The sequence below is a fragment of the Ovis aries genome, chromosome 2, assembly GCF_016772045.2.
Source record: "Ovis aries strain OAR_USU_Benz2616 breed Rambouillet chromosome 2, ARS-UI_Ramb_v3.0, whole genome shotgun sequence".
NCBI lineage: Eukaryota > Metazoa > Chordata > Mammalia > Artiodactyla > Bovidae > Ovis > Ovis aries.
Window position 1 is genome coordinate 9,618,147 of NC_056055.1, and position 23,517 is coordinate 9,641,663.

Below are 23,517 nucleotides of genomic sequence, written 5' to 3' on the forward strand. Positions count from 1 at the left end.
GTTCTGGAAGTTTGGAATATGACCCCATCACACTCCCTGGCCTTTGATCCCACCAAACCACAGTTTGCTCTTCAGTTTGTTCCACCTCTGGGCCGTTGCTCGCGCTGTTCCCTTTGCCTGAAATGCTCTTCTTCTCCCTTCTGCCCGTCCCAATTTCTACCCATTTATAAAGCCTGTCCCAATGTCACCTCCTCCAGGAAGCCTTCCCAGATTCCCCAGCCCTTGCTCCCTGGTCAGGATTCACCGTTTTTCCCCCTGTGCTCCCATGGCATTTGGTTTTAACTGCTGTGAGTCATTCAGTTTAACAGACATGCCCTGATTCACCACCCAGTCCCTGCCTTCAGAGAGCTTAGAGTTCTCCCGGGCGGACAGATTTTACCACCCCACCCCAACTCCACCAGATAGGCTCAGGTCCTGGGGCCGGTAGGTATGGGAGGTGTGGGTCCTCAGAAGCGGGCTCCCATGTCAATCCAGGAGGGCTTCCTGGGAGAGTGTGCATCTTCTCTATGCCCAAACAACACAGATGACACAGTGGATCGTTAGCACCTCGTTTGTGACCTGGCACAGAGTGGGTGTTTTGAATGTGCTTAATTCACATTCAACTTGATCGTGCAGCTTCCCCTTGCACATTGGACAGCTTCTTGTCACCTGTGTGGAGAACATCTAGAAAGGGAGAAAAATCTGGAAAACTCTTAACAGATCCCCTGGTCCCTGCAGGCAGAGCCCGTGGGCAGTTCTGCACTTTTCAATCTATGAATCCTCGGTAGATTCTAAACTTGAAAAGAGGGACTCTCAGGCCACAGTGAGATGGCTTTCCCGGAAGTCTGGTCCCAAGAGAAGGGCAGATGTTCTAAATAATTTTTATTTATTTTATTTTTGGCGGCACTGGCTCTTCTTCGCTGTGTGGGCTTTGCTCCAGCAGTGCTGAGCTGGGGCCACTCTTCAGCTTCTCGTCGCAGTGGCTTCTCTCGTTGCGGAACACAGGCTCTCAGCACGCGGTCTTCAGTAGGTGCCGTATGTGGGTTTAGTAGCTGTGACTCGTGGGCTCTAGAGCACAGGTTTAGCTGCTTCATAGCATATGAAATCTTCTCGAACCCGTGTCCTCTGCACTGGCAGACAGAGTTTTATCCACTGCACCACCAGGGAAATCCCAGATGTTCCATTTATAGATAAAGCAGATACAAGGTCTCAAAAAATGCCCATCAAGATCTGAGAAATCACTCTCCCAGGACACACTTCAAGATACACGCTGCTCGGGATGACTTGGTTATCAAGAAAAAGCAAAAGCCGGAGTTGTCAATCCTGACCGTGCATTAAAACCATCTGGAGTGCTTTGGAAACACTGATGCCTGGTCCCCACCCCCAAACCAATTAAACAGAATCCCCACGGGTGGGGCCTGGAATCCCCAGGTAATTTTGATGCCAGGGGTGGAGCTCCATTGCCTTAAAGTATCATTCAGCTTTCCCTGGGGAGGAAGGCAGGGGCGTGTGAAAGCTAATAGGAGAGCCTGTTGTAAGAGAGATGGTAAAACTAAGGCAAACTGTGGACTTAAAAGGTCAACTTACGTCCAGTTATCCAAGTTTAGCTTTGCAGAACAGCTCACCGGAAGAGGCTGCAGACAGCAGAGGACAGGATACAAATTCTGGCAACAGACAGACCCCCACCACACCATTTAGCGGGTGCCTGACTCTGGGTGTGTTACCAAACATCTCTGAGCTTCATTTTCTTCATCTGTAAAATGGGGATAATTGTAATGCCAATCCCAGAGGGTTGCTTTGAAAATTGATTAAATTAGAAAGTGTCCAGTGTTCAATAAATATTAACTCTCAGCCCTCTGACCCAGAAGGTTCCAGACACATGAGGCATCATTGTGCAAGAGACAGTACTTAATGTCCTTTAGCACTCGTACGTAGTTACATTATCGCCTTTAGAGGACGATGTCCAGCTCATAGGTAAGTCACTCCTGGGTGAGTAGTGGGAGGACTGAGTCAGGGGAAAGTTGTTTCTGTTTCTAGGGAGAAGAGCTGAGAGCCTGGAAACAGCGGGAGTTTCAGCAACCCTGGGTCCTTTGATTTCACAACCACCCTGTAGAGCCTCATCTTCCCCAGAAGATGAAGCTTGGCTTCAGGCAGTATCATTTCCTCTGGCTGGACCTTCATGCCTTCATCAGACAGACGGACAGTGAGTGTGTCTCTGCGCCAGGCCCTGTGCTGAGCATGCGGACGGAATCCTTAGTCCTCACCAAGCTCCTTGTCTAGCAGAAAGCCCGGCATGGCTGTCAGTACCCACCACGTGCACGTGTGTGTGCGAAGTCGCTTCTGTCGTGTCTGACTCTTTGCAACCCCATGGACTGTAGCCTGCCAGGCTCCTCCATCCAAGGGATTCTCCAGGCAAGAATACTGGAGTGGGTTGCCACGCCCTCCTCCAGGGGATCTTCCCAACCCAGGAATCGAACCCATATCTTTTATGTCTCCTACATTGGCAGGCAGGTTCTTTACCATTAGTGTCACCTGGGAAGCCCAGTACCTACCATACACAGCAGAGAAACTGGTTAAGGCTTTGGAGGAGAGGAGCCAGGCATTTAAGGAGAAAGAGTGGTGGCCCAGACTGCCAATGGGTTACTCTCTCCATATTATGCTACAATTACTACTCTTGACCACGAATGCAACTGCTGTTCTAGCCCGTGCTGGCCCCCTTCCATTTAACCATCTGTAAAATGGGCTAGGGGGCCAGAGAGATGTTCATTCAGTGATCCCTGCAGTCCCTGCTTTGGAGAACTCTGTGAAACGAGTCCTGTGGCCCACATTGACGTTTTAATTAAAGATTACAGCAAGCTCTGTTTGGAAAATTTCACAACAGGCCTTGGACCCATCTGGCTTTTCCTCCGCGGGGGAGACAAGTGGAGCAATGACAGATGAGTGTCACGTGATGCAGAGAGCCCGTCCTCCTCGCTGATCTTCTTTCTCATCTTTCTTCCATCTCAGTCCAAGGCAAGGCTGCCTGGCAGGGCGAGCCCTGGGCTGGGCTCCACCTCTTCCCACAGGGCCTCGGTCTCTGCACCTCTCAGGGGAGGACGAGCCCTCCTGTGTGATGTGTCAGGAGGAGCAGAGGGCACGGACACCTGGACTTTCCAGGGCCCACTGGAGCCTGTCCTCCTCGCTATGGGAGCTCTAAATCTGTAGCTCACAGTTGAGTCCAAGAGGCTAGCTTGGCCGGGGCTAGAAGAGTATCACTCAGTTTCTGGACACATTTGAGAGCAGCTTTGTGGCAGGAGTTGATGATCTCTATGATAAATGGGTCCCTAAATGAGTCCTTAGCTCATGAAGCTGAGAGTGTGCGGTTAGCCTTGAGAGGAAGAGAGGGAGGAGAGATGGAGGTCGGGGCGGGATGCAGCCAGCAGCCCTCTCGTCAGGCTCCCTTCCTCCTCCTCCTTGGCTCCTTCCTTCCTTCCCATCAGCATCTGTTGAATTCTTACTGTGTGCAGGGCCCTGCTCTGGCTCAGAGACCCCAGGGATGGAGCCGCACAGTCCCTGCTCCCCAGTAGACAGGAGGAGCAATCCAGTGTGACCCACGTTGTAACAGGAGGGAGGCTCTGGGGGTGCAGATGTGGTTCCAACCTGACCTGGTGGGTCCGGGGTGCCAGGAAAGGCGGTCTAAGGATGGGAAAAATTGCAGGACAAATCCACCAGGTAGCAAAAAGGGAGCACTCCGGCAAAGGGAACTGCAGCGGCAAAGGTTTAAAGGAGCCAAAGAAAAGCCTGGGAAAGCTTTGGGCTGGAGCGCTGGCTGCAGGGGCTGAGGGTCGCGGGGAGTGGAGAGGGCCGGCTGGAGGGGCAGCAGGAGACAGAACCCGAATGGTCCGGAGCCCCAGGTAGGGGACATCAGACCTTGTTCTGCAGCCCCAGGGAGTCCGCGCTGGGTTTTCTCAGCGAGGATGGCTGGAGCTGAAGGGAGGAGAGTGGATTGAAGGGGCTGGAGCCAGGAGCAGGGTGCGCGTAGGAGGGCCCCATGATTGCTCAATGCTGCTTTTATTCATCCTCTTGAGGAGCACTTCTTGAGGGGCTGCTCATCCCTGTCCACAGGACCAGGCTGGCCAGCCCCTCTACAGTACACAAGCTCTGGAGAAAATGTATAGAAACAGCGTGCCCGCTCTCGACAAAGCCTCCTTTGTGATGAGCCTGGGGACCATGTTGATGCGATGCTCTGCTGCCCTCTAGTGAAGTCTGGAGAGGCACCCCTGCAGGGTCCAGTTTAGTTCAGTTGCTCAGTCATGTCCGACTCTGTGATCTCATGGACTGCAGCACGCCAGGCTTCCTTGTCCATTACCAACTCCCACAGCCTACTCAAACTCATGTTCATCGCATCGGTGATGCCATCCAAACATCTCATCCTCTGTCGTCCCCTTCTCCTCTCACCTTCGATCTTTCCCAGCATCAGGGTCTTTTCAAATGAGTCAGTTCTTTGCCTCAGGTGGCCAAAGTATTGGAGTTTCAGTTTCAACATCAGTCCTTCCAATGAATATTCAAGACTGATCTCCTTTAGGATGGACTGGTTGGATCTCCTTGCAGTCCAAGGGACTCTCAAGAGTCTTCTCCAACACCACAGTTTAAAAGCATCAATCTTCAGCGATTAGCTGTCTTTATAGTCCAACTCTCACATCCATACATGACCACTGGAAAACTATAGCTTTGATTAGATGGACCTTTGTTGGTAAAGTAATGTCTTTGCTTTTTAATATGCTGTCTAGGTTTGTCATAACTTTTCTTCCAAGGAGCAAGTGTCTTTTAATTTCATGGCTGCAGTCACCATCTGCAGTGATTTTGGAGCCCAGAAAAAAAAAAGTCTGTCACTGGTTCCATTGTTTCCCCATCTATTTGCCATGAAGTGATGGGACCAGATGCCATGATCTTAGTTTTCTGAATGTTGAGTTTTAAGCCAACTTTTTCACTCTCCTCTTTCACTTTCATCAAGAGGCTCTTTAGTTCTTCTTTGCTTTCTGCAATAAGAGTGGTGCCATCTGCATATCTGAGGTTATTGATATTTCTCCTGACAATCTTGATTCCAGCTTGTGCTTCATCCAGCCTGGCATTTCACATGATGTACTCTGCATATAAGTTAAATAAGCTGGGTGACAATATACAGCCTTGATGTACTCCTTTCCTGATTTAGAACCAGTCTATTGTTCCATGTCCAATTCTAGGTCAGTTGCTTCCTGACCTGCATATAGATTTCTCAGGAGGCAGGTCAGGTGGTCTGATATTACCATCTCTTTAAGAATTTTCTGCAATTTTTTGTGATCCACACAGTCAAAGGCTTTGGCATAGTCAATAAAGCAGAAGTAGATGTTTTTCTGGAACTCTCTTGATTTTTTGATAATCCAGTGGATGTTGGCAACTTGATCTCTGGTTCCTCTGCCTTTTCCAAATCCAGCTTGAACATCTGGAAGTCCACGGTTCACGTATTGCTGAAGCCTGGCTTGGAGAATTTTGAGCATTACTTTACTAGCCTGTGAGATGAGTGCAATTGTGTGGTAGTTTGAGCATTCCTTGGCATTGCCTTTCTTTGGGATTGGAATGAAAACTGACCTTTTCCAGTCCTGTGGCCACTGCTGAGTTTTCCAGATTTGCTGGCATATTGAGTGCAGCACTTGCACAGCATCACCTTTCAGGATTTGAAATAGCTCTACTGGAATTCCATCCCCTCAGCTAGCTTTGTTCATAGTGATGCTTCCTAAGGCCCACTTGTCTTCGCATTCCAGGATATCTGGCTCTAGGTGAATGATCACACTATCATGGTTATCTGGGTCATGAAGATCTTTTTTGTATATTTCTTCTGTGTATTTTTGCCACCTCTTCTTAATATCTTCTGTTTCTGTTAGGTCCACACCATTTCTGTCCTTTATTGTGCTCTTCTTTGCATGAAATGTTCCCTTGGTATCTCTGATTTTCTTGAAGAGATCTCTAGTCTTTCCCATTCTATTATTTTCCTCTATTTCTTTGCAATGATTGCTGAGGAAGGCTTTCTTATATCTTCTTGCTGTTCTTTGGAACTCTGCATTCAGATGGGTATATCTTTCCTTTTCTCCTTTGCCTTTAGCTTCTTTTCTTTTCTCAGGTATTTGTAAGACCTTGTCAAACAACCATTTTGCCTTTTTGCATTTCTTTTTCTTGGGGATGGTCTTGGACTGCAGGGTCCAGCCAGCTTTTAAAATGCTCCAAGCTTCTCTGTATGCTTTTTCTCTATCCCTCCCTCAACCACAAGAGTCCCACTGCTCCCACGGGAAAGGTGCAGTCTGGAAGTAGAGGACAGGTCGAAACAGGGTGAAGAGGGGAAGGAAGACAGAGAAGGACTCAGTTCCAGCTGTGGGAACACCAGCACCAGGGTCAATGTGGGGCTTGGGGCCCAGGTAGTGTGTCTTGAATTTTCTCAAGAGAATAAACACAGACTACACACGTCGGTAACAGTGATGATGGTGGTGGAGCTGGTGGCTGCAGTGACCAATAATTATGGGCCCTACTGGTTATGTAGCTGTTGGTGACGATAGTTCTGGTGATGATGGTGATGATGGTGATGGGGTGATGATGGCGGTGGTAATGATGACAGAGATGGAGCTAGACAAACTGGTAGCGGTGATGGAGGTAGTGGCTAATAGGGCTATAACGCTACTAAGAACATTCTTGTATACATCTTCAGGTGGGAGCGTGTACTCATTTCCACTGGGCACAGATCTAGGAGTGGAATTGCTGGGTCAGAGGACAGGCATGTGTTTAGCTTTAGTATATGTTGCCAAACGGTTTTCCAAAAAACAACTGTTTTCACACTTTTACCTATAATGTATAAATTCTTGGTGCTCCACATCCCGACACTTAGTATTATCTGTTTTGTTCACTAATGTATCTCAAATGCCTGGAAGCCTGGTGCATAGACGAGGCTTAATACAAATTTGCTGAATGAATGCTCAACATAAGCATGGCAGATGTCCACTTTCACCATTAGAGACCAGAACCAGAACTGCGCTCCTGCTTGTGGACACCCAGTGATGACCACATTCAGATCCAGGTTGGGAGCTTGGTGCAAAAGGCCTACCCCTAGCTTATCACACCCCAGCGTGCACAGGCTCAGTCTCGGCATGTTGCTCAAAATCCCTTCAGTGTGGCTCCCCTCACTCTAGTTTGAGGAGGAACAGCAGTCTGATCAAACCAACACACACTAAGATGTGAGTGACTGATCCTTAACCCTTTTAAAAGCATTTGAAGGCGCAAATGTTCACTTGCTGGATTTACAATTGAACAGGGCAAGCTGCTGGAGCAGAAAGCTCAGGACTTAAAAGTTCCAAGTTCTCAGTTAAACTCTCTCAGATCACCCACTTACAGCTGCTTTCTCCTTAGACAACTTCCCCTGCCTACCTCTCGTTTCCTGTTTTTCTTTTTACTTTGAAAGATGGTAATTCTTGTCCTGTCTACATCAATTATTCAAAAAATTATCATAAATTAAGGAATTTCAGAGTAGAAAAGAATCTTGGAGCTCACCAGGGATTTGCTTTTAAATAATTCTTTACAATATAAGAATCACTTTCAGTTACACTGGTTCATTGAAATCATGAAACTGTCATCTCTTTTCATTGGTAGGAAACAGATTGAAGGAGGAAATGACCTGCCCTGGGCTCTGCGGTTCATTAGTTGCAGAGCTGGAGGCAGTGGCTCTTTGCTCTCTCTAGTTCCCCCTACAGATCTAGCTAGGAGCCCTATAAACCCAGAAAGCCAACTGGCTCCTGCATGCCTGCCTCCAGTGCGTGGGGAGCTCACTGCCACCCAAGATAACACCATTCGCTGTTTGGGTTTCTCTGATTGTTGGCTGTCATTTATGGTATACAGATCATGTTACATTGAGAGGGGGTGATGATTAGAACTTTCATTCTAATGTTTGTTTGAGGGAAGAGGAATTAACAGAAATATTCAGAAAACAGGCAGAGATAGCCACAATGGCAGTAATTATAGCAATCAATACCCATTGACGGTGTCACTTTCCTGTTGGTAACCCTTCATTGGCTTCTTTCACGAGTGGGGCCCAGCTTCAAACCTCTCAGTGCCACGCACATCTCCCCCGCCCCCGACCCTGGCCTTCCGGCATGGTGTTCCTTCTGCCTGGAATACCCTCACCCACCACTCTCACCTTCCTGCTCCTCAGTTCAGTTCAGTTCAGCAGCTCAGTCATGTCCAACTCTTTGCGACCCCATGAATCACACAGCATGCCAGGCCTCCCTGTCCATCACCAACTCCTGGAGTCCACCCAAACCCATGTCCATTGATGATGCCATCCAACCATCTCATCCTCTGTCATTCTCTTCTCTTCCTGCCCTCAATCTTTCCCAGCATCAGGGTCTTTTCCAATGAGTCACCTCTTCGAATCAGGCAGCCGAAGTACTGGAGTTTCAGTTTCAGCATCAGTCCTTCCAATGAACACCCAGGACTGATCTCTTTTAGGATTGACTGGTTGGATCTCCTTGCAGTCCAAGGGACTCTCAAGAGTCTTCTCCAACACCACAGTTCAAAAGCATCAATTCTTCGGTGCTCAGCTTTCTTTATAGTCCAACTCTCACATCCATGACCACTGGAAAAACCATAGCCTTGACTAGATGGACCTTTGTTGGTAAAGTAATGTCTTTGCTTTTTAATATGCTGTCTAGGTTGGTCATAACTTTCCTTCCAAGGAGTAAGCATCTTTTAATTTCATGGCTGCAGTCACCATCTGCAGTGATTTTGGAGCCCAGAAAAATAAAGTCAGCCACTATTTCCACTGTTTCCCCATCTATCTGCCATGAAGTGATGGGACCGGATGCCATGATCTTAGTTTTCTGAATGTTGAGCTTTAAGCCAACTTTTTCACTCTCCACTTTCACTTTCATCAAGAGGCTCTTTAGTTCTCCTTCACTTTCTGCCATCAGGGTTCCTGCTCCTACAGGCCTCCAAATCTACCCTCCCCCTAAACCCCTGCACTAGATTGTACTTCCTTGTTTTCATAGCAAGACTGTGAGCTCAGAAGGGGCAGGATCTGCATGGGACTCTCCCGTCCTGGTGCCCTGCATAGAGACTGGCACTGAACGGGTGGCTGCCCCACCTCAGCACATTCACAGACATCTCTGTTGCTCCCAACTGCCCTGACCTTGGAGAGGCAGGTGACCCAAAGTTTAAACCAGATGCTTCAGAGCCTTGTAGTCCGCTAAGCTCAGGAACTGAATCCAGCCACCTCTTCCTGGAACTGGGACCTGGGCCCTTCCCATCCTTCTCAACCCCTCTCCCCTCCCTGGGCTCAGCTGGAAGCAGCTGGAACCGCTGCAGAGGGGTGAGGTGAGGAGGAAGATTACAAAACGGAAGAAGTATGCCGAGAGAGTAGGAAGAGCCCGGTCCCATGCTCTGCTCAGACTGTCTGTGTGGCCTGGGCTGAGCCTATCCCAGTCCTGGCCTCGGTATCCCCATCTGTGCACAGAGCATATTGGTCTGGTGGTCCCTCCTGATGGGATTGGTCAAGGGCAAGAGATCCTCAGATTCCCGAACCCTCTAGCTCCAGACTTTTCCACCACACAGGTGGGAGGTTGGGTAAATCTTTAACTAGTTAGCCCTAGGCAGGTCGAGCCTTTCCAGATGGATGATTGCCTGGGAAAGGGGGGCGATGAGCGTGGGGGATGTAAGGGTGTATAGCCAGTCCCAATGTGAAGGGGGAGGGTACTGGGGAGGGAAAAGAACGAGACTCGGGGCGGAGCTAACTCTGTGTGCAAAGCAGGACATGGAGGAACGCGGGTCGCCCGACGGGTAAGTACAGATTTAGGGAGGTTCAAGGAGCCGCTGGGACACGGATGGTTAATTCGAGTTGCTGCCACAGGGACCCCGCGCGAAACCTGGAGCAGGGGCCGGAGGGGCCAGAAACGCCCATCCAGGTGGTGCTCAGGTAGGTGTAGGTTGGCTAGGAGGCGGCGAGGAAGGGACTGAGGAGATTTCAGGATGGACCATCCGCCCCCTCCCCGCCTCGTCCGACCACAGGGTGCGTCCCATGAGCGCTGCCGAGCTGCGTCGAGGGGAGCAGAGCGCGCTGCACTGCTCAGGGACCCGCACTCTGCAGGTGAGGACCTCCCCCCACCCCACCCTCAAGAAAACCAACTTCGGGGAGCACGCCAGGTCCCTCCAGGTCAATTTCCCCCAGGCCCCGCCCTCCCCGAGGCGAGCCCCGCCCTCCCCAGGGTGCCCCGCCCTCTTCTCTACGGCCCCCTTCCCCAGGTGAGCCCCCCGGGCGGGGGCCCGGACGTGGCTTTCCGCTTCGGCGCGGTGCTGGACGGAGCTAGCACCCAAGATGACGTGTTCCGCGCGTGCGGCGTGCGGCGCCTGGGAGAGCTGGCGCTGCGCGGGTGAGTGAGGCCGGGGGCCGCCCCGCCCGCGCACGGCCCCGCCGCGGCCCCCTCCCTCCCTTCTCCCCCAACCCAGCCACGCACCAGCCTCTGTACAGCCACACTCCTGCGGCCCGCAGCTTCTCCTGCACCGTCTTCACTTTCGGCCAGACCGGCTCCGGGAAGACCTACACCCTGACCGGACCTCCTCCCCAGGTGAGCGGAGCTCTAGCAGAGCCCCCGGGGGATCAGTGGGCGAGAAGCCTTGGGGAGCGCAGACTCCCAGACGGAAAGGAATTGGACGATGCAGCCCAGCTCCATTTATTTGCAGGCAAGGAAAGATCAGGGAAGGTAAAAGGTCTCGGCCAGTCCAGAGTACCTGGGCTCAGGTGTCCCCTTTATTTCCTAGCTCTCATGTTTTTCATCTATAAAATGACTGAGAATTAAATGAGATGTGGGTATGGGAACTTGGCACAGTGTGCTGCTGCTGCTGCTAAGTCACTTCAGTCGTGTCCAACTCTATGCAACCCCATAGATGGCAGCCCACCAGGCTCCCCCATCCCTGGGATTCTCCAGGCAAGAACACTGGAGTGGGTTGCCATTTCCTTCTCCAGTGCATGAAAGTGAAAAGTGAAAGTGAAGTCGCTCAGTTGTGTCCGACTCTTAGCAACCCCATGGACTGCAGCCCACCAGGCTCCTCCGTCCATGGGATTTTCCAGGCAAGAGTACTGGAGTGGGGTGCCACTACCTTCTCCGGGCACAGTGCTCTACAAAGAGAAATCGTAACGGTGGTGGTGATGGTGGCAGCCCAGCTCCAGGCTCGGCTGTTTCTGCTCCCAGGGAGAGGGGGTGCCTGTACCCCCCAGCCTGGCTGGCATCATGCAGAGGACCTTTGCCTGGCTGTTAGACCGCGTGCAGCAGCTGGATGTTCCTGTCACTCTCCGTGCTTCTTACCTGGAGGTCTACAATGAGCAGGTGGGGGACTGAGATGGCTAGAAAGACAGCCCACAAGGAAAGGGAGGCATTTCTTTCCAAGGAAACTGGAAATAGAACAGGTGCGGGGCCGTCGACCATAAGGTCTGGGGGTGGATGAAACAAGGACTCAGGTTCCTCCCTTACCCTCCACCCTCCTCTCTCAGATTCGGGACTTGCTGAGTCTGGGGGCTCCCCGGCCCCTCCCTGTTCGCTGGAACAAGACCCGGGGCTTCTATGTGGAGCAGCTGCGGGTGGTGGAGTTTGGGAGCCTGGGGGCCCTCATGGAACTTCTGCAAATGGGTGCGTGCTACTTCAAGTTGCCCTGGGATGCGTGGGACGCAAGTATTTTACCTGTTCACCCAGTGCCCTCGGGGCCCCCGGCTGGAGCTGTGGGTTCAGAGATGACCTTTGTGGTAGAAAATGGCCAGCAAACCAACAGTTCAGACACAAACCAAGGGTGCCCCCCACTCCTACCCCTCAGGCCTGCTGATACTGCTTTCCAGACTCTTCCCACCCTTCTCTGCAGCACTGGGCTTCTGCCTCGGTCAAGCCTCAATTGTACCTCCTGGAGGGATCCCCCCCTTTAAGTGCATGCTTCTCCATCAAACGAAGCAAACCACATCCCTATCCCTTTCCAGACCTTTCCAGAACCCTGAGAGTAAAGGTCATACTTCTTGCATACTCAGTAGCTAAGTTGTGTCCAACTCTTTGCAACCCCATGGACTGTAGCCCTCCACGCTCCTCTGTCACTGGGATTATCCCAGCAAGAATATCTCCTCCTTCAGGGGATCTTCCCGACATAGGGATCGAACCTGTGAATCCTGCATTGGCAGGTGGATTCTTTACCACCGAGCCACCTGGGAAGCCCTAGCCTGAAGGCTCTTCTGTTTTGGTCTCATTCATCCATTCATCAGCTATTTATTGAGCACCTGCTGTGGCCAGTCTCTGGGTTCCGACTGAGTGCCTCCCAGTTGATCTCTCTGCCTGAGTTTCTCTCTATTCACATAGCAATGTGAGAGATGTTGATATTAATAAAATGTGAATCAGACTGACATTCTTCCCCTCGATTCTCTCCAGTCCCCTTTTACCTGTTCAAGCTAGAACCCAATTCAGCACCCATCATTCCACTCCTGCCTCTGTGCCTTTGCACCACTGGCCCCTCTTTCAGGATGTCTTTGCTCCGTTTTTATTCATTGGTGATGACTTGCTCTTCCTACCACATCCAACTCTAGGATTTTTTTCCTCTCTAGGTCTTAGCCGTCGAAGGAGCTCCGCTCATACCCTGAACCAGGCCTCCAGCCGAAGCCATGCCCTGCTCACACTCTACATCAGCCACCAAACTGTGAGTGCCTCGGCTTGGAAAGGAGCGGCCCAGGGCCACCCAGCAAGGGTCTGCCTTTGGATGTATAAACCAACTTGGGCATGCATGGGAGGTAATAGTGGAAACCCTTGGCCCTGTGATTTTGACGATGACAGCCCCTCCCAAGTCCCCATGGAGCCCTGATCCTCCAACCCCAGCAGATGCCTCCTGTGGACCCCAGGGAACCCCCCGCCGGGGGGAAGCTGTGCTTTGTAGACCTGGCCGGCAGTGAGAAAGTGGCAGCTACAGGATCCCGTGGGGAGCTGATGCTTGAGGCCAACAGCATCAACCGCAGCCTGCTGGCCCTGGGTGAGATCTGAGTGGACTGACTGCCCGAGTCCTTCCTCTGTGCCTCGCCCACAGCCATCCACAGTGGGGAAGCCAGGGGGTTAATTGGGAATGGAGGAGCGTTAAAGAGCTGTGATCCAGCAGCCACAGGCCTCCCTGGGCCTCAGCTTGCTGCTGTCTCATGCTTTCCCTCATAGAGCTCTGTGGGTCTATAAACACTGAGGATACGGTTGAATTCTAATTGGGGAGGTAGAAACACTTAATGCAGAGTGCGAGCCCTCAGACATTCAACTTGACCCTTGTTGTATTTGGGGAAGACTGAGGCCCAGGGAGGAGAAGGGCACTAACCTGTCTTCCCATCTCCCCACCCCCCAGGCCATTGGCCTTGAGGACTCTACTAGCTGGGACCTACCTTGGCCTTCCTCTCTGCATGCGTGGGGAGATGTGTAGGAAACATCTCTTCATTCAGTCCATTTGTCAGACATTTCCTAAGCCCCTTTGCCAGGCCCTTAGGTGGGCAGTAGGGATCAAGGTGGGAGCCCTAGTCTGGTGGCCAAGCAGTCTGAGTGGGTAATGCGATCATGTGGAAGGAGACAGCCTAGAGACATACATGCCTGGTGGAGACCTAGCTCTGCAGCGTACCAGCTGGGTGGCCTTGGACATGGAGGGTGACCACGCTTTCCCCACCCAGGTCACTGCATCTCCCTGCTGCTGGACCCTCAGCGGAAGCAGAGCCACATCCCCTTCCGGGACAGCAAGCTCACCAAGCTGCTGGCAGATTCGCTAGGGGGCCATGGGGTCACCCTCATGGTATCCACAGGAGGCTGGCAGGGAGGGCTGGGTCCTGAAGGAGGGCTCCCAGAGAGGAGCACTCAGGGGCAGTCCTCCCCAGGTGGCCTGCGTGTCCCCCTCAGCCCAGTGCCTTCCCGAGACCCTCAGCACCCTGCGATACGCAAGCCGAGCTCAGCGGGTCACCACTCGGCCACAGGCCCCCAGGGTGAGTGGAGAGAGCCGCGGGCAGAGCAGAGGGACAGGCAGGGGAGGTGGTGGGCACCGTCCGACAGCTGGAGGCTGAATCGGTGCCACGGTTGAAGTCTGGGACTGAGTCAGGGCAGGGATTAGCATTGAAATCTTGATGACGGGGTTATGTTTGGGCAGGGTGGGGTTACAGTCAGATTTCATGGTCAGGGTTAAGGTAGGTTTAGGCTTGGAGTCTGACTCGGGACATGCTTCAGGGTCTAGCCAACATCCCAGCTGGTATCGTGACTAAGTCTGAGTTAAGTTGGAGTCTGATGTGGGGTCTTATTTGCGGTCAGAATCTGGACCAAGATTTGGACAGAACTGAGTTTGGGGTTGGACAGGGAGCAGTTTAGAGCAGGCTTTCCAGGGAGACAGCTGAGGCCACATGGCACTTTGCTGCCATTAGGACGAGGTGTCTCTTCCAAGTGTATGTAACCTTGGGCCAGGATTCCAATTGGGCAAGTGGAGCCTGGGCTGGATTTTAGGCTGCACTTACTCCCCTACCCTAGACGCCCTTGCGCAGTGTGAAACCTGTGCAACCGTAAGCAGCAGCCCTGGGCCTCTTTCTCTGCAGTCCCCCAAGGCAAAGCTGCCCCAGCACCTGGAGGCTGAGTCATTGCAGCTGCAGGAGGAGAACCTTCACCTGCGGTCCCAGCTGGGCCAAATGGACCCCAAGGGTATGGGCTCCCTGGGGTGGGGGTGAGATGAGGATTGGCTCTGGGGCTCCTGGGGCTCCAGCTGCCTCCCTCTTCCCTGCAGCCTCTGGACTCAGTGGGGCCCGGGTGGCCTGGGCTCAGCGGAACCTCTACGGGATGCTGCAGGAGTTCATGCTGGAGAACGAGAGGCTCAGGTAGACTGCCCTAGCCCGGACTCTGTGGCCCGCCCCTCTCTGCGGGGCCCCCTCTGCCAAGATGCCTCCCTTCTCTAGTCACCCCCCGCCCGCCGGCTCCTCTTCTGTCCCCTCCTGCCTCCTGGGGCTCGTACTGTGCTGTAGTGAGGAGGAGCTGACGGATGCCCCCGCCTCCCAGGAAAGAGAAGAAGCATCTGCAGAGCAGCCGGGACCTGGCCTACAGCGAGCAGCGCATCCTGGCCCGGCAGGTCCGCGAGCTGGAGCGGTGAGCAAGGCTGCCGGCTGGAGACCAGCCTTTAGGATGGAGGGCAGGTGGGAAAGGGGGTGGCTCGGCCAGATCTGTCCTCTGGATCCAGACCCCTGGGGCTCAGACCCCAGCTCTGCCACCAGCTATGTGACCTTGAGTGAGTCCGTTAACCTCTCACCACCTGGATTTTCGCTTCTGTGAAATGGAGGCGATACAGTATCTGCCTCCCAGGATTGTCCTAATGACTGGATGGCGTGAGTTCGTATGTAAAGATCTGAGAACAGTGCCTGGCATGTAGTTAGGGCTCCACGAGTGTTTGTTAAAAGCAGGACTTGGGCGCCAGGCTGATGGTAGCGGTGAGGGCTCCAGGCAGACAGAGCTCACCCTTCTTTCCAGGCGTCTCCTCTCTGCCTGCTGCTTTCAGCAGCCAGGCCCTGGCCCAGCCCCACCGTGTCCCTGTGTGATGGTGCCACCTCTCCTGTGCCATGTGAGTCTCTGCCCAGCCCGGAGAAGGGAGGGGCAGGGATATCACGGAGCCCCTGACACGACCTCTTGCAGGCCCCGCCACCCCTCTGCCCCCGCTGCCAACTCTGTCCCCTGTGCCATGCACCGCTGGCCCACTGGGCCTGCCCACAGAGGGAACTCCACCTGCCCCAGGTAGGAAAGGCCGAGGTGGAAGGAGGGAAGGCCGGGGAGAACTGGAGACCTGGAGCTAGGGGTCTGTAGTCTGGAAGGCTCCAGAACTGCGGGGACTCCAGGGACCTGGGCTGGGTCATGGCAGGAAGTGGCTGGCTTTGGGTTCTCTCTGCCCAGGGTTCGAAATAGCTGTTAACCTTGCCTCGCCCTCCTCCCCATTCTACCTTCTTTTGGGAACTTACTATGCTGTTGGCTTATTCATTTATTCACTTACACGTTGCTCATTTATGCACTGAACGAATGAGCCAATGAATGGATTTACTTAATGAGTGAGTATTCACTTATTCAGTAACTCTCCCCTAAACTCCTTGCTTTGTGGCAGCCCCTGTTCTGGGCACTGAGGATTCACAGAGCAGATGTGGTTCCTGCCCTTGTGGAGTGCCTAGTCTCCAGAGAGGACTTCACAAGCGCCACCCACTGCCCGCAGAAAAAGGGACCTCCACCCTTTTATGCTCACCGAACATTCTTCCTGCCCCCTGGGGCAGGCCTGGCAGGGAGCGTGGTGTCATGATCAGCCCCAGGGCTGAGATCACCCAGCCTTGTGGACTCTGGTCTCTCCTGCAGGTGTTTGGCTCTAAGGCCCCAGGTGATGGGCCCCTGTCTGCCCGGCCCCCACCCTGGGCACCCCCATGCTGCCCTAGCTCTGCCAAGTGCTCAAGAGAGAGGTGAGCCCAGCCCTGGGGCACTGGGGGATGGAGGTTGAGGGCAAAGGTCTGGGAAACTGAAGGCTCACTTCCCACAACCCAACTCCCCCTGGCCCAGGAGTCACAGTGAGTGGACTCAGACCCAGGTTCTGGCAGAGATGCTGACCGAGGAGAAAGTGATGCCCTCGGCACCTCCCCTGCCCGCGGGGCCACTGAACGCATCGCCAGTACTGAGAGGTGAAGAAGGGCGTGAGAGGAGGGCTGCTAGTGTTTTCTGTGATCCTGGGCCGGAACTCACCTCCAAACCTTAGTCTTCCCATTTCTGAAGTAGGGGGCGGATTAAGTGGTGAGAGTTCTACGATCTTTCTATTTCTCAGACCTGGAATTCTCTTCTTGAAGCCACCTGCACTCCCAGATGTATCCTGGGGCCCTGTGGTGTGCATGGCAGATGGAGTCGGGGTGGGGCAGGGGGGGTGTCTGAGACTTCCCCAGAGGTTGCTGGGACCCTGATGGGCCTGGGTGGGGCAAGGCCCAAGGAAATGATGGCCTCAAGCCTCACCGTGTGCCCTTTAGGGGGGGCTGCAGTTCCAAACCTGGCCCGGAGACTGGAGGCCCTCAGAGACCAAATCGGCACCTCCCTGCGACGTGGCCGGAGCCAGCCACCCCCTCGCTGAGGGCACACGGAGCCCTAGCCAAGCCCTCCCTGCCCGCTGCGGGCAGCGTGGGAACCCCGGAGACCTTCATGTGGCATTGGGCTGGGCTCTGCACTCTGGGTTTCAGTCTCTCCATCTGTTCAATGGCGTAGCAGCCGCTGCTCTAGTCTGCAGCTGGCCTGGGCAGAGGCCAGGCCTGGGCATGGGGGCTGATAGGGCAAACTGGGGACACCAAGGGTGGGTGCCACCCAGACTCGGAGAAATGAGACTGGATTCAGGAGAAACCAGGCCACGGGCGATGAAGTATATGAATAAAGAGAGACATCAGCTCCAAGTCTGGTTGGTCTTATCTTCTGACTAGTCAGGCTCTTGCCCTTGGGGGAAACCCAGAGGGGAGGGGTCCTGAGGAAGAGGAGGCCAGGACTCCTGGCAGAGGTAACTATCCCCTTCCCCTTCAGATCAGGAATATTTCAGGTTCTCCTGAAATAGAGAACCTCCTTCTATGTGTTCAGTGACTCAGTTGTGTCCGGCTCTTCAAGACCCCACGGACTGCAGCACGCCAGGCTTCCTTGTCCTTCACCGTCTCCCGGAGTTTGCTCAAACTCATGTCCGTTGAGTCAATGATGCCCTCCACCCATCTCATCCTCTATCACTCCCTTCTCCTCCTGCTCTCAATCTTCCCCAACATCAGGGTCTTTTCCAGTGACTCGGCTCTTTGCATCAGGTGGCCAAAATACTGGGGCTTCAGCTTCAGCATCAGTCCTTCCAATGAGTATTCAGGGTTGAAGTCCCACGAGGCCCAGGTGTAGCATAAGTCCTTTTGGAGGAGGTTGTCATTAGCCCTACCCTTAGAGCCACTGGGTGGGCGATCCATACATTGGAGAACAATTTTAGTTACTGTACACATTTTAATTGAGCAACTACTGTGTACCACTGGGCAGACATGGGGAGAGGGAGTGGCAAGCATCTCCATGAGGAGGCCTGGGGGAGACTGCTCTGGCCTTGAGCTGGGGCTGGCGGTGGGCTGAGGGGCTTGCACGCTCTGTGCCAGCTGTGTGTGTCCTGGTACTGCACCATAGGGCCTGACTTCTGAAGCTGCAGATCTGCTCTGAGCCCCTGGGCAAGGCCTGCACCCTCCCGGGACCACTTCCTGGTTTTCAGTCCTTTAGACATGGTTCCCTGTCCTGTTGATCTCTAGTGAGGGGCAAGGAGATTAGAAATATCATGATTCTTGGCACATGCCCAGTAGGATGCTGTGGGTCCACAGTTAGAGGTAAGTCCAGATGTGACTTGTGAAATTGGGGGTGTGAGTGGGAGGACCCCACTACAGAAAGAGCCATGGGGCTAACCTAAGTCTCCCATTTTATGGTTAGGTAAACTGAGACCCCCAAGTGGCTCATTCCGTTGTTTGTTCATACATTCACTCACTCATTCAGTAAACACCGCTGGCATCAACTGTAAATCAAGGTGACAAAGAAGACTGGCAAGGGACAAGCTGGCTCTGCCCAGGGAGCTCACAGTCTGGTGGGGGGCAGACAGGTAAACATTTACAACCTCACACGCATGCTTTGATAGGAGAAACCCAGAGCGCTGGAGGCACCGAGGGTCACCCAGTCAGAAATCGTCAGGGAAGGTTTGCCAAAGAGAGTCATGATTAAGGGGGAATGGCAGCTGGCCCAGGGCAGGTGGGGGTGAGGAGCGGGCTGCAGGGCCAAAGGTTCAGAATTCCAAAGGTTTCCAGGGCCATTCTAGAAGTGTGTGGCCCCAGCCACTTTGGGAGTTGGGGTTTGTCCCAAGGGCAACGGGGAACCACGGAAGGGTCTCGAGGAGCCACTAGCTTCGATGTGCGTTTAGAGCATGCTGGCCACTGTGGCAGGTGGGCTGACTGGTAAGGGTGAACTGGAGGAGGGGGACCGATGAGATGACCGGTGTAGGGAGAGGTGAGCTACCTCAACCAGCAGCACCTAAGCCCCGCGTGGGCTGGGCAGCCCCTGAGACCTGGGCACTGGACACTGGGCTCAGGCAAGACCCCAGGCAGGCCAGCCCAAGCCATGGGCTTGGGGAGCACTTGGGGAGAGGGACACTGAGCCCAGAGGACCAGCTAGGGAGCCACTGGAGAGAATCGGGACTGGGGACGCCCTGGGGAGGTGTCATAGCCATCATCCGCAACCATGTTCAGACCTGCCCATGGGCCTGGTCCGAGAAAAGTCAAGAAAATCAAGTCCGATTGCCCCCATCCCACTCCCCAGCACAAGAACAAGCAAGGAAAGACCTAATACACTTGTACCCACCACTGTGGAAAGTAGCCCAGGTAACGTTCCATAGTTATGCCCTCTTTTTCCCCACGGAAGTACGGACCCAAAGATAAAAAAGCAGAGTGCCTCTCAGCTATGCTTGTGTGTGCAGTGTGGCCTGGGGTGGGCCGCTCTGAGCGTCCCCGCTGCAGGGCTTCTGACTCCTGAGGCTCTCTCTGGAGAGCTGGTCCCTGAAGCTGGGGCTGGCAGGGTCAGCCCAAGCTGGTGACGACAGTAGCCAGGTATTGAAAGGCGAGACCTGTGACTGAGGATAGAGGTGTTTGTAGAAGGTTAGCGTCCACGGAGGCAGAACCCAGGGAGGTGGGGTGATGGCCGTACAGCACAGGCACTGGGCCGGGTGGGGCGGCTGGGGTCCAGTTCATAGGTGGAATAACACGAGCTCAAGTCTCAGTGGCATCCCTTCCATGAGTGACCCTGGGCAGTGACTTAACTGCTTTGAGCCTAAGTCACCCCATCTGCAGAACAGATACAAGAATAGTAGTCCCTCACGGGTCAGTCATGGGGATTAAATCCACTGACACGTGGAAAAATTGAAGCACAGGGCTTTGTCTGTTGCGGACAATTTAGCCAAAAGCCAATTTCAGTCAATGTGACGATCTGATGGAACTGACAATCTGGGTTCCAAAAACTTTTGCTTAACAAATTGAGAACCCACTTTGGGCCGGCATTGAGGAGCATTACTGTTAACAGTAAGGAGCATAAGGAGCCTTACTGTTAACACAGACAAGAAACAAGAAAATGGGCAAAAGACATGGGAAGTCAGATAGTGATAAAGGCTATGGAGCAAAAGAGAGGAGGGAGGTCCGTGGGTCAGGGCGGGTGCAGTTCTAAAATAGGGGCGTTAAGAAAGGTCTCACGCAGGTGACATTTTTGCAGAGACGTGAAGGATGGAAGGAGGGTGAGCCCAATAATTGCCATAAAGCCACTTATTTCTACTCAAGATACTTTTGATGTTGCATCAGCTTGTGTGACTCAGCAGGTTTGAGCCGGGGCTCTTCCACTCCCCAGGTTCCTTATCTCACTTACTGTATGTGCCCCTGCTTGCTGGGAGGTCTCTTGCCTCAGGCAGAGGAGGCCCCTGGAACTGAGCGTGAAAGCTTTCCTTGGCCGCCTTGGAAAGTATGGACAGGACCACCCAGGGGGCCCCTGGCTGTGACCGGTTCATTCTTGTTTGGACAATTCCTTCTCCCGTGGAGCCAGCCACGATTTTCAAGTTTCCTGGTTCCAGTTCAGCAAAATCCCTACTTACTTCCCCAGAGATAGATACAGGACTGAAGGCGATGAGTCCTCACTACCCCCATGTCATATACCATGGTCTACCTCCCTCTCAGCATCCTTACTCAAGAACAGCAGCTTGTCCAGAGTCCCTAACCCTGGAGGAAGTCCGCAGAATCCCAGGATTGTCATCATTACTCGGAGCTGTAGATCCCACAGGACACTTCTGACTTTCCCCAGAATGTTGGAATTGGGGGATGTTCTCTGGCTCCCATGACATAGGGTAGCAGTTCTCCAGAACTATCAAACTTAGAAGAAAGTCTCTGATACATTAGAACTGGGACAGCTAGTAGAAATCCTGAAGCGCTGTGGGAATTTCCCAGAATTCCAAATCCGTAGAAGAGTTCTTGGAAACTGTAAAACTTTATGTAGCAGTTGGGAGGGGTTCTCTGAAATCTTTGGCTAGGCGTGGGGATGTTTTCCAGTGCTTGGAAGACCATCCGGGAGTTTCTAGAATGGTGTCAAATCCAGTGACCAACCTAATGTCTGGAGCCCTGATCCAGTTCTCCAGATCCTCGGGAACTCTAACTCTTAGCCAATGCAGAATGGGGAGCATGGTGAAAACATTATAGTGGGACGAGAGAAACTTCAGGAAAAGCACTCCTGTGGATGCTTGGGTTTAAAAGGTTATGAGGTTTCATCTCAGTGACCAACCTCAAGGTAGACCGGAAGAGGAGGAGAGAAGAGGAGAGCTTGTGAAGCTCTACCGGCCAAGAACTGCTCACCCCCATCCCCCTACCTGCGTCAGCTTTCTCTCACATCCTGCTTTCTCTCACTCAGGGTCTTTCTTCCCTTTGACTAATGACACGTTTGCCCCAACCCGTATTAATTCAGTTTTGTACACCAAACTGACTTGATTGCAGCCCCTTTGAGGGATATTTTGTGTCCTCGATTATTTTTCCTCTTCTGTCTCCTTGTGGAGCTTCCAAAGACTTGTCTTCCTTCCTTTATTTATTTATTTAATTTTTATTTTTGGCCACACAGCACAGCTTATGGGGTCTTAGTTTCCTGACCAGGATCTGAACCCACATCCTCAGCAGTGAATATGCGAAGTCCTAACTACTGAACCACCAGGGAATTCTCTGTTGACCTTTTTTTTTTTTTAAGCAAACATGATGGAGTGCGATTGGGTAGGTGGGGGTAGTCTTGCTATGAAACAAGGAGCAGCAGTTACTAGAGCTTGTAAACGAGTTGGTGCTATGGATGGAGACCAGGACCGGAGGCAGGAGACCTGGATTCCAAGCCTGCTTGGCAACAGATCTACACACCCACTGGCCGTCACTGACATCCACGCTTACAGGTCAGCAAAGAAGGCCATAGGGACTTCCCTGGTGGTCCAGCGGTTAAAAATCTTCCTTCCAACGCAGGGGACACAGGTTCTATCCCCTGTCGGGGAACTAAGATCCCACATGCCACAGGGCAATTAAGCCTGGGAGCCACAACAGAGACCCAGCACAGCCAAAAAAAAAAACAAAACAAAACATTGCTGGCCACAAGCGTCTTCCTCAAGAACGTTCTTTCAGCCCCTGGCTCCGATTACACTATCTCTCACTCATTGTACATTTTGTTGTTTATTTGCTAAGTCATATCCAACTCTTTAGTGACACCCATGGCCTATAGCGCACCAGGCTTCCCTGTCCATGGGGTTTTCCAGGCAAGGATACTGGCGTGGGTTGCCATTTCCTTCTTGAGAGGATCCTCCCAACCAGGGACAACCTACGTCTTCTGCATTGCAGGCAGATTCTTCACCACTGAGCCAAAGTCCTTATTTGAAGGCCAGGCCTGGCCTACTAGGCATGAGGACGCTGGCCTGACCTTAAGCCACCGCTCTATTCTCAGAGAGCTTCCAGTCCAAGTGGGGTAAAAGGACAATCAAAGTGACAATTGCTATGCAATGAAAGAAATAATAATGATTAGCATATTTCTCTGGTGCCAAGCATCATTCTCAGCACTGGCCATATATCCATGTTGCATTTCTCACAACAACTCTGTGAAGTAGGTACTATTATTATCTTCATCTTACCGTGAGGAAACCAAGACAAGAAGAGGCTCAGAAATTTTCCCAAGGTCACACAGCTAGTAGGTGGCAGAAGTGGGATTTGGGCTAGGGTGTTCTGGCTCTTGAATAGGTGAGCTCAACAACCATGCCAAGTGCTACCCAGTAGGACCACAAAGGAAGGGATAATAGACAAGGGCTTTTTATCCAGCCAGGAAACACTAAGAAGAAAGAGCAGCCTCCTTGGAGAAGTTAGGTTCCATTGAATCTCAACAGCCCAACAAATTCAGACTCTACAGAGGTCTTTAATAAGGTGGAGGAATGGACTTCCCAAGTTCTTTTAACCCACTGAAGAAACCTCATCACCTCCAGAGATACAGTAATTGTTCACAGGCTACCCACAGAAGGAGGATTCTGTGCAGCCTAGCCAGAATCAAGAGAATTAGAAATGGACCCTGAAAATCCAGCCTTTTGTGTGGGAGGTCTCTTGGCTACAGAACTTGGCAAACCCTCTCCCTCTCTCAGCTTGTCTGCCCAATGTATGGTTATGGGAACCTGGAAAAGGTAACTAACCTCTCTGAATCTAAGTCCTCCTCTGAAAACAGGGATAAGATTGGTTTATGCTATGAGAAATTAATGTGCTCATAGGGGATGATATGAGGATTAAAAATGTGAATCCATGTAAACTGTTTAGGACAGAACCTGGCAAGTGGTCAGTGCTAAATACATGCTGGCTGTTATTACTATTTTCATTACTAATGGATGCTTTCAGCACAAATATTCTACCAGTCCTATTTTCCAGGAGAGGAATTGCATTTA

The 23,517-nt window shown here is 52.6% G+C and overlaps 1 protein-coding gene across 7 annotated transcripts; it reads left to right on the forward strand.

Annotated features, from left to right (window-relative positions):
• The first annotated feature begins 1,916 nt into the window (after positions 1-1,916).
• On the forward strand, positions 1,917-17,446 carry KIF12 (kinesin family member 12). 7 transcript variants are annotated; one of them, XM_060408875.1, is made up of 19 exons: positions 1,917-9,585; positions 9,881-9,946; positions 10,039-10,117; positions 10,273-10,400; positions 10,520-10,595; positions 11,220-11,354; positions 11,519-11,654; positions 12,605-12,696; positions 12,831-13,023; positions 13,694-13,812; positions 13,895-13,999; positions 14,597-14,699; positions 14,782-14,872; positions 15,051-15,137; positions 15,516-15,606; positions 15,678-15,776; positions 16,380-16,480; positions 16,578-16,696; positions 17,033-17,446. In XM_060408875.1, the coding sequence occupies exons 3-19, from the start codon at positions 10,049-10,051 to the stop codon at positions 17,131-17,133; spliced, it is 1,845 nt and encodes a 614-aa protein (XP_060264858.1). In that variant the 5' UTR covers positions 1,917-9,585; positions 9,881-9,946; positions 10,039-10,048; the 3' UTR covers positions 17,134-17,446. The 7 variants fall into 7 exon arrangements, 6 of the variants coding, with proteins under 6 accessions (XP_060264858.1, XP_027819891.2, XP_027819889.2 ...); XM_027964090.2 differs by lacking the exon at positions 1,917-9,585 and adding an exon at positions 9,763-9,810; XM_027964088.2 differs by lacking the exon at positions 1,917-9,585 and adding an exon at positions 9,763-9,810 and having other exon boundaries at positions 12,873-13,023.
• Positions 17,447-23,517: the final 6,071 nt, after the last annotated feature.

Excerpts from the sequence above, each read along its gene's own strand:
- KIF12 (XM_027964090.2), top strand. The coding sequence starts at position 9,785 with ATGGAGGAACGCGGGTCGCCCGACGG. Across the intron at positions 10,118-10,272 it reads CAGGGACCCGCACTCTGCAG|GTGAGCCCCCCGGGCGGGGG; the intron begins GTGAGGACCTCC and ends CCCCTTCCCCAG. Across the intron at positions 14,000-14,596 it reads CTCGGCCACAGGCCCCCAGG|TCCCCCAAGGCAAAGCTGCC; the intron begins GTGAGTGGAGAG and ends CTTTCTCTGCAG.